Source organism: Heptranchias perlo, chromosome 41 (genome assembly GCF_035084215.1).
Source record: "Heptranchias perlo isolate sHepPer1 chromosome 41, sHepPer1.hap1, whole genome shotgun sequence".
NCBI lineage: Eukaryota > Metazoa > Chordata > Chondrichthyes > Hexanchiformes > Hexanchidae > Heptranchias > Heptranchias perlo.
In genome coordinates this window covers 7,940,633-7,954,859 of record NC_090365.1, presented here as the reverse complement: position 1 = coordinate 7,954,859, position 14,227 = coordinate 7,940,633, and the positions used below count along the sequence as shown (strand labels likewise).

The 14,227-nt window shown below is 49.1% G+C and overlaps 1 protein-coding gene across 2 annotated transcripts in view; it reads right to left on the bottom strand.

The window, feature by feature from the left end:
• Positions 1–12,877, bottom strand: part of LOC137306004 (protein jagged-1b) — a 50,847-nt gene extending 37,970 nt beyond the window's left edge. The window contains exons 1-2 of one of the 2 annotated variants that reach the window (XR_010958800.1): positions 11,620–12,877; positions 5,305–5,616 (exon numbers count right to left, since the gene is read on the bottom strand). Coding sequence is in view for 1 of the 2 variants with exons in the window: in XM_067975013.1 (XP_067831114.1) it covers positions 5,305–5,616; positions 11,620–11,685 (378 nt within the window). In the remaining variant the exon portion in view is untranslated. The remainder of the gene's footprint in view (positions 1–5,304; positions 5,617–11,619) is intronic. The other variant, XM_067975013.1, reaches the window with a different exon arrangement.
• Positions 12,878–14,227: the final 1,350 nt, after the last annotated feature.

Below are 14,227 nucleotides of genomic sequence, written 5' to 3'. Positions count from 1 at the left end.
GTTTATCTTGGCGCAGACGCTCAGCCGAACCAGCGATTCCCAGGACAGCTATTTCCAGCATGGCAGGCCGAGTCTCTCTGACCCATCCAGAGTCAAAGTAAAATGTCACCTTCCGCAGCCCAAAAATTGAATTTAACCCATTCACCTGCCTCTTCCGCGTCCCTCGAGCTGCTTAGCAACTGACTCCCACCCACCTTACATCAGCAAGCAGCTTGGGTACAGGAACCAGAGTTACAGAGCAGCGGATCAGGGAGTCGAACACATTTGATACCTTCTGCCCGGGCCCTGCCGATGGCTTACTGGGAAGAACACAAGCCAGCCCAACGCAGGCCGGCGGGCCTCAGGTTGAAATCCCAGTCTGTGCTGAGTTAGATAATCTGAATTGGGGGAATGAGGTGAATAGTAACCCAAGATAGGGATGGAAAAGATCAGCTAGAGTTCTCACTCCTGTGACCCACCGTCTCCTGCTGGAATGTGGATGTCGGGTCAGACTCAGCCACCCCCCACCCCCCCCCCCCCCCCCCCCCCCGAAATGGTAGAATGACTTGCACTCATTTTCCAGGCTCACAGATGAAGAATGGCCATGTGGGCACAGGACTGCGGGGCCGCACGTAGCAATAGAACTGTATCCGGTGAGGAATCGCTAAAACTCAAGCAGAATAATGGCAGAGTGCAGTTTGCACCCACCTGAAGTAAAGTGATCCAACTCAGCTGCATTTTCTGCGCTCAGCCTTATTATCATCACGGGGCGATTGTATTTCCTCTAATTGGGAGCTTGCCTTTGGGGTTTGGGAGTAGAAAGGGGGCAGGAAGCTGCGTGCAGCAGTTTAAAGGGTTCACACTGGGAGCAAATGGTTGCTGGTACCACAACTTACATTGGAAGTGTTTCTGTGAAGTTAGGCAGCACAGTTTGGGTCAGAGAGGGGAAGCCCCAAGAGACACAACACAGTAATGGCAGCAGCAGGAGGTGGTGATGACCAGGTCAATTAGTGCCAATTGGCCTTTATTGCAAGGGGGATTTGAGTACAAGAGTCTTGCTGCAATTTTACAGGGCTTTGGTGAGACCACACCTGCAGTACTGTGCACAGTTTTGGTCTCCTTACCTAAGGAAGGATGTACTTGCCTTAGAGACGGTGCAATGAAGGTTCACTAGATTGATTCCTGGGATGAGAGGGTTGTCCTATGAGGAAGGATTGAGTAAAATGGGCCTATACTCTCTGGAGTTTAGGAGAATGAGAGGTGATCTCATTGAAACATATAAGATTCTGAGGGGGCTTGACAGGGTAGATGCTGAGAGGCTGTTTCTCCTGACTGGAGAGTCTAGAACTAGAAGGCATAGTCTCAGGATAAGGGGTCGGACATTTAGGACTGGGATGGGGAGGAATTTCTTCCCCTAGAGGGTCATGAATATCCCCAGAGGGCTGTGGATGCTCAGTCATTGAGTATATTCAAGATCGATAGATTTTTGGACTCTGAGGGAATGAAGGGATATGGGGATTGGGCGGGAAAGTGGAGTTGAGGTTGAAGATCAGCCATGATCTGATTGAATAGCAGAGCAGGCTCGAGGGACGTATGGCCTACTCCTGCTCCTATTTCTTATATCAGCTCAGTGACCAGGTCAGATAAGGCAGAGCAGACAACAGAACCTTGCAAGAATTCACTGTACAAAGAACATCAGCTATTTAGTCACCTTCCCTCACAGTCTTAAACTGAGTAAATTGCTTAGTATCAATGCCCAGGAGGCAGAAAAGTGCCATTTTACACCCCTTGCCCTGAAGCGATCCTTCCCCACCTCTTCCCACCCCCCCCCAATCCTGGCCTCCATTGCTTGCTCTCTCATTATGCCAACACTTGGATTTTGCAGACTCTTGTGGTATCCAAAGGGAATGCCGATGCGTTCAAGGGGAAGACAGCCCACAACAACAGGGCAGAAAATGGCACAAGTGCCAACCTCTCACCTCCAACCTACACCCACTCACCCCCATGAGGGCACACTGGAGTGTTTGGGCACTGGCGGGAGTGGGAGTTGAAGGACGCTGAACACCCTGCATTACCCGTCAGCAAACGAGATCATGAAACTCTCCCGTCTGAAAGGCACACGTGATCTCCACTAGTGACCGTCCCCCCCCCCCTCCTCAAGGTGGGCCTCACAAACAGGAACAAAGACACTGGCCCCTCGGTACCCAGCCCCGTCAGCACATCAGGCTCACTCTTAAGCACCAGCTCAGAGACATCCACCCGAGGGGAATTGGAGAGGGAAATTGCGGAGAAAGCCCAGGAGGATCCAGGGGTGGAAGATGCTGACTTGGGGCAGGGGGAGTAAGGAGATGTCATCCTTTGATGGAAGACCTAGATCTAATGGCTTCTGCTTTTAAAAGAAAAATCATTAGCGCACAGCCTGCATGTAATGGGGCAGGTTAGAGGCGGCTTTAGTCTGCGTCAAACCCGGCCTGGAAGTACTTAGAAATACATAAAAGTTACAACACAGAAACGGGCCATTTGGCCCAGGCAGTCCATGCCGGTGTTTACTCCCCATGCGTCCTAATCACGTTTACCCACCCTGTTCCCAGATCTCTTCATCCCCTTTTCCTTCATCCACCTATCCAACCTAATCATAAGCATTGACATAGTTTCTCCCTCAAGCACTAACCCTGGGAGTGAATTTAACAGCCTCACAGCTCTCTCTGTGAAGAAGCTTCTCCTGCCCTCTGTTCTAAATCTCTTCCATTTAATTTCCCAGCAACAACATCCTTCACTTAAGACAACCACAAAATCCAGGCAACCCTCAGACCCTTAGGTGACTTGTTTGATACTTGTAATATTTAAGTAAAGGGAATTAGGGGTTACGGGGAGCGGGCAGGAAATTGGACATGAATTTAGATTTGAGGTTAGGATCAGATCAGCCATGATCATATTGAATGGCGAAGCAGGCTCGAGGGGCCGATTGGCCTACTCCTGCTCCTATTTCTTATGTTCTTATTGTTGCCTGACTGCAAATTTAAACTATACTTTTTTTTTGCTCTGTCCCTCCATCCCCAATTTTCTCCTCTCATCCTCCTGAGGGCACCAACTCTTGCTGGGATCAGGCACCGACTGGTAACTCAATCTAGTGGCTATTCCTCACGCATACTTAAGTCAGTTACTAGCTCAATTGCTAAATTTAAATCTGAGATAGATAGCTTTTTGGCAACCAAAGGTATTAAGGGATATGGGCCAAAGGCAGGTATATGGAGTTAGATCGCAGATCAGCCATGATCTTATCAAATGGCGGAGCAGGCACGAGGGGCTGAATGGCCTACTCCTGTTCCTATGTTCCTAATTTCCTATGTTCAGCGAGTGTCGGCAGGCTATTCCACCATGTAGAGCATCCCAGCTAAGTCTGAGCACAAGTGCGTTTCCTGCGGAAAGCACTGGATTATGCTCAGAGCCCAGGAACCTTATGCTGATTCCCCTCCCCTCCCAGCTCAGGGCCTTCCCCAGCGACCTTGACGTGGTGGGAAGGCTATCGCGCTTTTATGACCGAGAGCTACGGTGCTAGGAGTGTAACTCCTGCAGGGACACCCAAGCCGGGCAGGTCGGAAGGTAGGAGTCAGACTAAAGGCAGTGCATTGCCCTCCTGGTAGGGGCCGTGAATCAATGTAAAAATGCCTTACAGAAACAACCCAGAGATGATTCTGTTACAGGACCGGTAAATATCAACTGCGGAGAACTGCAATCTGCTGGATGTAGGCCATCATCGAACTCCAATCAGAGTCAAATATTGTTGATCTAGACAGACAGACAGGTTGCCTTATGGCCCACTATGGACAGGAGACTAACTAAATAGTTCAAAGGCGTGGAAGTCAATTGTAGCAACCCAACCACCATCCCAGCTCAGCGAACTCAGTGCAGACTGGGGATCAAACCTAAAACCTGTCTGTGTGGCACAGAACCAGAGAAAAACATTATTGTGGTGACTCTGCAAACTGGCGATTGCAGTGGGGAGCGCGGGTTGGAGAATGGGAGCACTTGTATTTAACGGATGCGATTAAAGATCTAACAATGTCACTGCAGTACCAGCAATACTTGTACCTTCCTCTGTTTACTAATCATTACACGGCGTGGGGAAAGAGGACACTGCACAAGATTGTTTCCTTTGCAAATCAAAACATTGTGTTTCAAGGAGTTCAAACGGGGCAAAGTCTCCACAAACGCTCCCACTCTCCTGTAATATCCGGCCTCCTTTGTGAGGTTCTGGTCACCTGTTTCTCAATGAGAATCACGAATCCAGCACAGAAGAGATGGGCTTCAGCTCCTGATACCAGAGAGCTGTGCGAGCGCTGCAGTTACAGGCTCCTCATTCATTCCCATAACCTCTGCCACTTCCCGCAGAAGGTTAGAAACAATAAGTGACTTCTAGAAGGACACAATTGCGAATCACATTCCCACCAGTTCCCAAGGGCTCTGCTTTGAATAATGATTTCTGTTTGGAAATGAAACAATCGTTGGGTTATGGGCAAGACCAGAGCTCTCCTTTATTTATTATTTTGTGCTCATTAAGCTAGGGAATAAAAGGTCCTGCCATTTCAGACACCCAGTGTCAGCATCAAGCATCATAGCCAGATACAGAGTTAAGATTGCCCCAGTTTTGGGCTCCAACTCAAGAGCGTTTCTTACTGCACCATTGTGACATTTTCCCATTTCCCACATGTGGTGATCTCTCAACAAGTGCCAATTAGTGCCCAGTAGGAAGTGAACAGAGACGGCCGACTTCATTTCACTGGGACCCGTATAACCAGCAAATAAAGGAGAGTTTCAACCCATCAGTCTGGGCTGGATTAGATCCTGACTGCAGGGGTGAAAGGTCACTCTGCCACCCTCTTCCCTTGCCCTCCTTTTGTTTCCTGTTTTCTCCCCTCTTCTCAAACTTCTGATTCATGCTGGGGCCAGAGAACGGGCAGCGCTCGAGAACCTGACCTATTCTTCATGGGCGAGTCCAGGGAGCGACCGTCCCTAGGCTATTCCGTCACACAGCAGCAGCACAGCCAAGACTGGTCCCATCTTCACGCCCGCTATTAAGGATCACCGGACGGCAATCTGGAACAGAAAGCCTGACTGATCGTCCTCCTCTCTCGCCCACTGCAGCCCCACTACCGCTGCCCCGACTGAGATCAGCTCACGCAGCAGAGACCAGGGATCAAATCCGGGGCCTACAGATCCATGCGGCCTGCTACCACACCAGGCACTGTATTTACACTGAGCAGAAAACCACACCCTTCAGCAAGCAGCAACCGCCAGTCATGAAATATTAGACCAACATCTTACCGGCCATGCGAAGTGAAAGGGGATTGCCACCTTGCTGCTGTTTCCATTATAGTTCCTTTTATCTTTGATGGAAAATGAATTGCCTCCTATAACTGTGCTGGAACCTGTCCCCAGGATGCACGGCCCCCCGGGCAACACTCTGACTTGGTACTCCTTGAGGCAGACTCGAAAGTACGTGTCACACTCGTCCAGCGTGCAGCGAGAATCGTGACTCAGCCGTTCTCCATCGCAGCACAGGCCAGTCTGAAGCTCACCATTGAGGTTCTGCACCGATTTAATCTGAAGCTCAAAAATACCAGTCGCACGGGGAACCTGCAGAAGAGAACAAACTATCAGGAGGGGGGGGGGGCAACAAGATTTATCGAATACTCAACTGGCCTTGTGCCAAAAGGTGCCAGGCTACAGTAGGAAATGCCAGCCTCTCTTGTTGCTGTATTCAAATATAAACAAGGCATCTTCATCCAAACAGACAAACTGGGCAGATATTTTACATAAGAACATAAGAAATAAGAGCAGGAGGAGGGCATTCGGCCCCTCGAGCCTGCTCCGCCATTCAATAAGATCATGGCTGATCTTCGACCGCAACTCCACCTTCCCGCCCTATCCCCATATCCCTTGATTCCCTTAGAGTCCAAAAATCTATCGCTCTCACTCTTGAATATACTCAACGACTGAGCATCCACAGCCCTCTGGGGTAGAGAATTCCAAAGATTCACGATCCACTGAGTGAAGAAATTCCTCCTCATCTCAGTCCTAAATGTCCGACCCCTTATCCTGAGACTACGCCCCCTAGTTTTACTCCCCTCTGCCCCTGACTTGTGCTGGGGGACGGGTTCCATTGGCACATCAGCCCTCTGGTACCTTGCCCAAGTGGACATTCGTGTGAACCTAGACAGAGCATCGGAAATCCTTTGTGTTTAAATGAAGGTTTAAAAAACAAAAATAGTAAACAAAAAGGAACTTCTACCCCGAGTGGAACAAACTATTATACCACAGCAGCCATCACAATCCAGCCCCATCCCCTCTCTACCTGACGTTACTTCATACTACAGCACGGAAGGAGGCCATTCGGCCGATCGAGTCCACGCTGGCTCTATGCAAGAGCAATCCAGCTAGTCCCACTCCCCCACCCTTTCCCTGTAGCCCTGCAAATTTTTTCTTTTCAAGTACTTATCCAGTTCCCTTTTGAAGGCCATGATTGAATCTGCCTCCACCGCCCCCTCAGGCAGTGCATTCCAGGTCCTAACTTGGTCAAAGATGGTCACAGATTAGGCCATGCTAGCTCTTCAATCCAAAAATCCCCCCCATTACAGCATCCAGGTGTTCCTTAAAAGATTCCAGAGGTCTCCCCACCTTTATCCAGAAGTCCATTTAGATATGTGCAGTTCCAGAAGGGACCACTGTATGCTGCTCAGGAGTGGAAGCCCTGGCTGATCTTTCCTTCCCTAACTTAGGTCCGCAGAGGTCAATTGTAGCTCCCCCTCCTCTGCAACCCCAGCCCAGCTGATCCCACTAGACAGCAAATCATCAACCCATCCCATTGCACCACAAGCAACCCTCAACCCAGCCCTTACCACCAGCAACCAAGACCCATCCAGTCCCACCTCCGCCCCAGGTCTCCAGTCCCACCTCCGCCCCAGGTCTCCAGTCCCACCTCCGCCCCAGGTCTCCAGTCCCACCTCCGCCCCAGGTCTCCAGTCCCACCTCCGCCCCAGGTCTCCAGTCCCACCTCCGCCCCAGGTCTCCAGTCCCACCTCCGCCCCAGGTCTCCAGTCCCACCTCCGCCCCAGGTCTCCAGTCCCACCTCCGCCCCAGGTCTCCAGTCCCACCTCCGCCCCAGGTCTCCAGTCCCACCTCCGCCCCAGGTCTCCAGTCCCACCTCCGCCCCAGGTCTCCAGTCCCACCTCCGCCCCAGGTCTCCAGTCCCACCTCCGCCCCAGGTCTCCAGTCCCACCTCCGCCCCAGGTCTCCCTTTGCCAATAGTCCACTTGCTGCCATTGTCCCTGCACCAGACATTATCTAGGAAATGGAGATGGGCAGACTAGGTAAGGACAATCAATCAATATCACAAGTTCTGGCTACAAAACTGCCTGTGACATTTCAAGTCTTTATAAATGTTTTGCCCTTTTCTTATTTGACATCCAGTTATGCTTCATTTGATTTTCCTGGTTTGTATTGTGGCCGTACCCATTTAATGTCAGTGAGCTGATATTGCCAGTCGAGCTCAGTGTTCTCTGGTGACCCGCCCTATAAGCTCCGCTGACAACCTGGTATCTGACGAATTTCCTTTCCATGTTCCATTATATTTATGCATTTCTTTTTAGAGTTCGAATGAGGGTGCACAAAGCTCAAAACAAAGCAATTTGTCAACATACAGGTCTCCCCAGTAAAAGCAATGGACCAAACCCCTTCTCATTTCACTCCCACTGGAAAAAAATCCTAAAGGACCAAATGCTTTCCGATTCCCTCCCATTACATAGAATCCCAAAAGAGAAAAACCCCTCTCGTTTCAAACCATTCTAGGGAGTTCCAGTGGACCAATTCCATTTACACCTGCAGCGTTCCTGTTCAAGTAAAGGGAAAGTGTTCCGGGTTTTTTTTTTGGTGCACTGAATTCAGTCGATCACACCGATTTTCGATTTCTGGTGAGACACAGGGCTGAGAACGGCCCTCACAAACCTGGGCCTGGTTCAGGTCCTCGATTCTACTGTTAGAGCTACGGTCAGATGATGCTTATACTAGTCTTAGGAACATCGGAACAGGAGTAGGCCATTCAGCCCCTCGAGCCTGCTCTGCCATTTGATAAGATCATGGCTGATCTGTGATCTAACTCCATATACCTGCCTTTGGCCCATATCCCTTAATACCTTTGGTTGCCAAAAAGCTATCTATCTCAGATTTAAATTTAGCAATTGAGCTAGTATCAATTGCCGTTTGCGGAAGAGAGTTCCAAATTTCCACCACCCTTTGTGTGTAGAAATGTTTTCTAATCTCACTCCTGAAAGGTCTGGCTCTAATTTTTAGACTGTGCCCCCTACTCCTAGAATCCCCAACCAGCGGAAATAGTTTCTCTCTATCCACCCTATCAATTCCCCTTAATATCTTATAAACTTCGATCAGATCACCCCTTAACCTTCGAAACTCTAGAGAATACAACCCCAATTTATGTAATCTCTCCTCGTAACTTAACCCTTGAAGTCCGGGTATCATTCTAGTAAACCTACGCTGCACTCCCTCCAAGGCCAATATGTCCTTCCGAAGGTGCGGTGCCCAGAACTGCTCACAGTACTCCAGGTGCAGTCTAACCAGGGTTTTGTATAGCTGCAGCATAACTTCTGCCCCCTTGTATTCTAGTCCTCTAGATATAAAGGCCAGCATTCCATTAGCCTTATTGATTATTTTCTGCATCTGTTCATGATACTTCAATGATCTATGTACCTGTACCCCTAGGTACCTTTGGACATCCACTGTTTTTAATTTTTTACCATTTAGAAAGTACCCTGTTCTATCCTTTTTTGATCCAAAGTGGATAACCTCACATTTGCCTACATTGAATTCCATTTGCCACAGTTTTGCCCATTCACCTAATCTATCAATATCGCTTTGTAATGTTATGTTTTCATCTACACTGCTTACAATGCCATCAACCTTTGTGTTATTGGCAAACTTAGATATGAGACATTCTATGCCTTCATCTAAGTCATTAATAAATATTGTGAATAATTGAGGCCCCAAGCCAGATCCCTGCGGGACTCCACTAGTCACATCCTGCCAAGTTGAGAGTACCTACCCATTATCCCTACACTTTCGCTCAGCCAACTTCCTAACCAAGTCCGTACTTTTCCCTAGATTCCATGGGCTTCTATCAGACACATTTAAAATCCTATTGCAGGGTAATGCTCGTCCTCAGTATGTTACAGGGATGGAAAAAGTTAACAGAGCAAACTGATGTCATAAGCCACAAGCAAATTATCAAGCATCCTCCCAACCCAGAGATAGGTCAGTCTGGATGGCTGATATGTAGATTGGGAAACTTCTTGCTACACTCTGCTGGTTTGGTTTCTATCGAGAGAGTGGGAAGAAAAGACATCACAAGAGACACAATAGATAACAAGTTCCGAACATCTCATGACACGGTTTGGCAGATAGGAGCAGGGGCCTAGCACCGGGAGAGAGGGGCCTAGCACCGGGAGAGAGGGGCCTAGCACCGGGAGAGAGGGGCCTAGCACCGGGAGAGAGGGGCCTAGCACCGGGAGAGAGGGGCCTAGCACCGGGAGAGAGGGGCCTAGCACTGGGAGTGGGAGACTAGCGCAGTTTGTGTCATTGCGGAATGATCAGGTGCCGATAAACAGGTCTCAATCTCTCCCCCGAGGATAACACTGATCAATATTCTGCAAATCCTCGTCATTTCTATTGCCCCAAGAGCAATTTTAAAAGGAGTGCCGATCCTAGGAGCAGGGTTGTCGCCTGTTAGGGTGGAGCTGCTGACTGCTAGGTGGTAAAGAGAAAACTCGTTTTAACAAAGATCTAAATTCAAGGGCACAGCAAAAAACAAAACAAAATTGTACAAATGCAACTGTCACTTTTTTCATAGATCAACCCCCCCCCATGACCCCAACTCCCAATCACCCATGTCCCCAACCTCCCCACACCCCCATATCCCCTCCTATCCCCAACCCCACTCCCCATATCCTCCACCCCCCTCATTCTCCATATCCCCACCCCCCCATAACCCACCCCATCCCCCCACCCCCACATATCCCCAACATCCCTAATCCCCCCCATATCCCAAACACCCCAACATATCCACAACCCCCACATCCCCAACCCCCCATCCCCCATATACCCAATCCCCATATCCCCAATCCCACCCCCATCCACTGTCTCACCCTATCCCTCAACCTCACCTACCCCTCAATTCATTTCCCTGAAGGATATTCAATTGTCTACTGATCCCATTTATACATTTCACTTGAGTGGCCTTTCCCTGTGAGCATTTATAGATTCCCCAGCGAGCCCCTGCATTTAAAGGTTCCCAGCATGATCCACACTGCAACCCACCCCAATGGATTATGTTTCTTTTCCCAGTTTTCACCCCTCCATTCCTGATTCCACCTATCTTACTGGGGGACAGATTCCACTGATGCAGCAACCCTGCAGTACCCAAGTAACCATTAAATTGTCAGGAAATTCAGCTATGAAGGGCCTCACAGCCAAGCCCAAAGCTGTCCTCACTCCACATCCACACATGCATTCACCAACAGCGGTCACTGGGTAGTGGTCAGGGGCTTTGTTTGAGACCAATTCCCTGTTGCTGCCTCAGCACAGACCAGGGATGGAGCCTTGGACCCTCCTAGTTTGAATGGCTCAGTGCAGACATGGGAAACCGCCCTCATATAGAAGGCGGACATTAGTATGTTATATAAACACGTATATAATAATTCAACAGACGCATAACGCCCAACCCAATAGCCACAGAGACAGACGCACACACACACACACACACACACACACACACTATGTATGCTGCAGTCCCACATCCTGCACAATTGAATTACCCCCTCAGTTACATTTCCCGCAGAAAGATTTGTGTCACTCGACCTGTAGCTCATTAGTGGACTGAATGCAGGATCAGCAATGGCTTTACTGCCAAGGGTGGAGTTTGGACAGAGAGACACACACACACACATAGAATGACAGACTCTGCCCCAGAGGAGCTGGGGATAATCCCCACAGACAGCATCTTCACCCAGCCAATGATTTTAATGACCCCAGCACAGTGTTCCCCAGGGGCAGCTTGTGAATTTTAATTGTAGCTTACAGTGATGCTTCTTACCTTCCAAGATGGCTGCACCTTGAGCAACACCCTATTCCTTCCAAGATCACTTCATTCCAAAACAGGTGGGAGTTGAATAAACTCCCTGACATTGTGGGATACGGTACATGCTCCATCCTTACACTGAGCCTCACTCATCAATTGGGGATCAACGGTTAAAAGTTTCTGTAGCGGAGTCTCACACTGTCAGGAGGGGCATGGCCTCCTGTTTGACCATCCTATCACTCCCTTCATCTACAGCAACACTTATTAAAATGCACACGTACACTTATAAATACACACATCCAAGTTTCCAAATGCAGCAAAACTATAAACACAAACTGAAGCATTATAACTGAAACAAGGACACACAAAAATCTCAATTCCGATATTAGAGTACAATAACCAACCTTTAGTCTGTTACACCCCCACCGGTTTTAATATGCTGTTCTTTTAAAAAAAAAATTGGCTGCCCCACAGAATGGGGAATGACCACATACCTGGGGCTGCAAGATTAGAACTACAGTCAAGACAGTTGTCAGGTGCCTCAGTTCACTCAAACACATCTCTTTGCCTCTCTCCCGATCAGACTTGTTTCTGTTTGGATGCTGGTTTCCTCTCTGCTTGTTCCTGCCTCTTGTTTCCAGTTCTCTGCTACAATTCTTTCCCCTCAGAGCTCGTCACGGTTCCAATCTCTCGCAGCTTTGGGTAGGAGGGGGGGAGGGCACTGATTCTCAATAAATCCCAACCCAGCTTTGATTCACTGGGTTGCTGGCCAATTGGAGCGTCGGATGCCAAGCCAGCGAGCCAATCGAGGAACGGCCTCTGAAGGATCAGCGTCTGATTTTACCATTAAGTTTGGCTGAAGGCAGATCTTAGTTTGACTCTGTTCCAGGGGATTGGTCTCACAGAGAGAGAGAGAGAGAGAGACAGGAATTGAGAGCAAAAAACAGAGACAAATAGACAAAAATGCGGAGAGAGACACAAACATGAAGTTAAAAGACAATGAAAGACAAAACGATAGGGATAGAGTGAGAGAGGGAGAGAGGCAGAGAGAGAAAAGCAGCCAGAAATACACAGAACAAGATACAGACAGATGACGGAGCGAGAGAGAGAGAGAGAGAGAGTGCAACAGAAATAGAGAATAAGAGTGACTGACAGTCAATAAAAATGACAAATACTGAGAGAAAGCAGGAGACAGTCGGAAGGAGAGGGAGAGAAGGAGACAGTCGGAGAGAGAGAAAGAGGGAACAAGACAGTCAGAGGGAGAGAAAGAGAGGAGAGATTTGGAGGGAGAGAAATAGAGAAGGAGAAATTTGGAGGGAGAGCGAGAGAAGGAGAGAAGGAGACAGGCGGAGGAAGAGAAGGAGACAGCCGGATGGAGAGAAGGAGTGAATGAGACAGCCGAAGGGAGAGGAGAGAAGGAGACAGTCGGAGGGAGAGAAGGAGACAGCCGGAGGGAGAGAAGGAGAGAAGAAGACAGTCAGAGGGAGAGATGGAGACAGTGGGAGGGAGAGGAGAGATGGAGAAAGTGGGAGGGAGAGGAGAGACGGAGACAGCCAGAGGGAGGGAAGAAGAGAAGGAGACAGTTGGAAGGAGAGAAGGAGACAGTCAGAGGGAGAGAAGGAGACAGTCAGAGGGAGGGAAGAAGAGAAGGAGACAGTTGGAAGGAGAGAAGGAGTCAGTCAGAGAGAGGGAAGGAGACTGTTGAAGGGAGAGGAGAGGCGGAGACAGTCAGAGGGAGAGGAGAAATGGAGAAGCCATTTGACAGTCACTGACCTATTGAACTGGGAGTTTTCATGATACGAGTTAATGTTTCCTGCGTCACAAACCTCCAGCTGGGTTTGAAGAGCAGAGGGGGCTGGGGGATATTCCCAGTCTACAAGTCATGATTCGGGGGTTGGGGGGTAACTTTTTAATTAATACATAGTTAAAGTACAATAGGATCAGGATTTAAAAAAAAACAATTGAAAAGGCTGTTGTTATCCCTGCAGGGTCTGATTTGGAATATTCTGCTGCAAAACATTGCAGTTGGTGTTACATGTGGTTATTGCAATGCTAAATTCATGTAGATTTTTAAAGTAATTTCCTCTTTATTCTGGTCAGTTTCCTCTCTGCTCCTGGAGATGCTGGGTCACGATTTCACCAGAGCCTAGCTCCTCTCTACCTCATTCCTTGTGCAATCCTAGCCTTGCCTAATACTATACTTCCTGTACTGTCTGGCAGGAGTAACTGGACAGCGAGCAGGAATAACTGGAAAGCGAGCAGGAGTAACTGGATAGTGAGAAGGAATAACTGGACAGCGAGCAGGAGTAACTGGACAGCGAGCAGGAATAAAAGGACAGCGAGCAGGAGTAACTGGACAGCGAGCAGGAGTAACTGGACAGCGAGCAGGAATAAAAGGACAGCGAGCAGGAATAAATGGACAGCGAGCAAGAGTAACTGGACAGCGAGCAGGAGTAACTGGACAGCGAGCAGGAATAACTGGAAAGCGAGCAGGAGTAACTGGATAGTGAGAAGGAATAACTGGACAGCGAGCAGGAGTAACTGGACAGCGAGCAGGAATAAAAGGACAGCGAGCAGGAGTAACTGGACAGCGAGCAGGAGTAACTGGACAGCGAGCAGGAAAAAAAGGACAGCGAGCAGGAGTAACTGGACAGCGAGCAGGAATAAAAGGACAGCGAGCAGGAGTAACTGGAAAGCGAGCAGGAGTAACTGGACATCGAGCAGGAATAAAAGGACAGCGAGCAGGAGTAACTGGACAGCGAGCAGGAATAAAAGGACAGCGAGCAGGAGTAACTGGACAGCGAGCAGGAATAAATGGACAGCGAGCAGGAGTAACTGGACAGCGGGCAGGAGTAACTGGACAGCGAGCAGGAATAAAAGGACAGTGAGCAGGAGTAACTGGACAGCGAGCAGGAATAAATGGACAGCGAGCAGGAGTGACTGGACAGTGAGCAGGAATAAATGGACAGCGAGCAGGAGTAACTGGACAGCGAGCAGGAATAAAAGGACAGCGAGCAGGAGTAACTGGACAGCGAGCAGGAGTAAATGGACAGCGAGCAGGAATAAAAGGACAGCGAGCAGGAGTAACTGGACAGCGAGCAG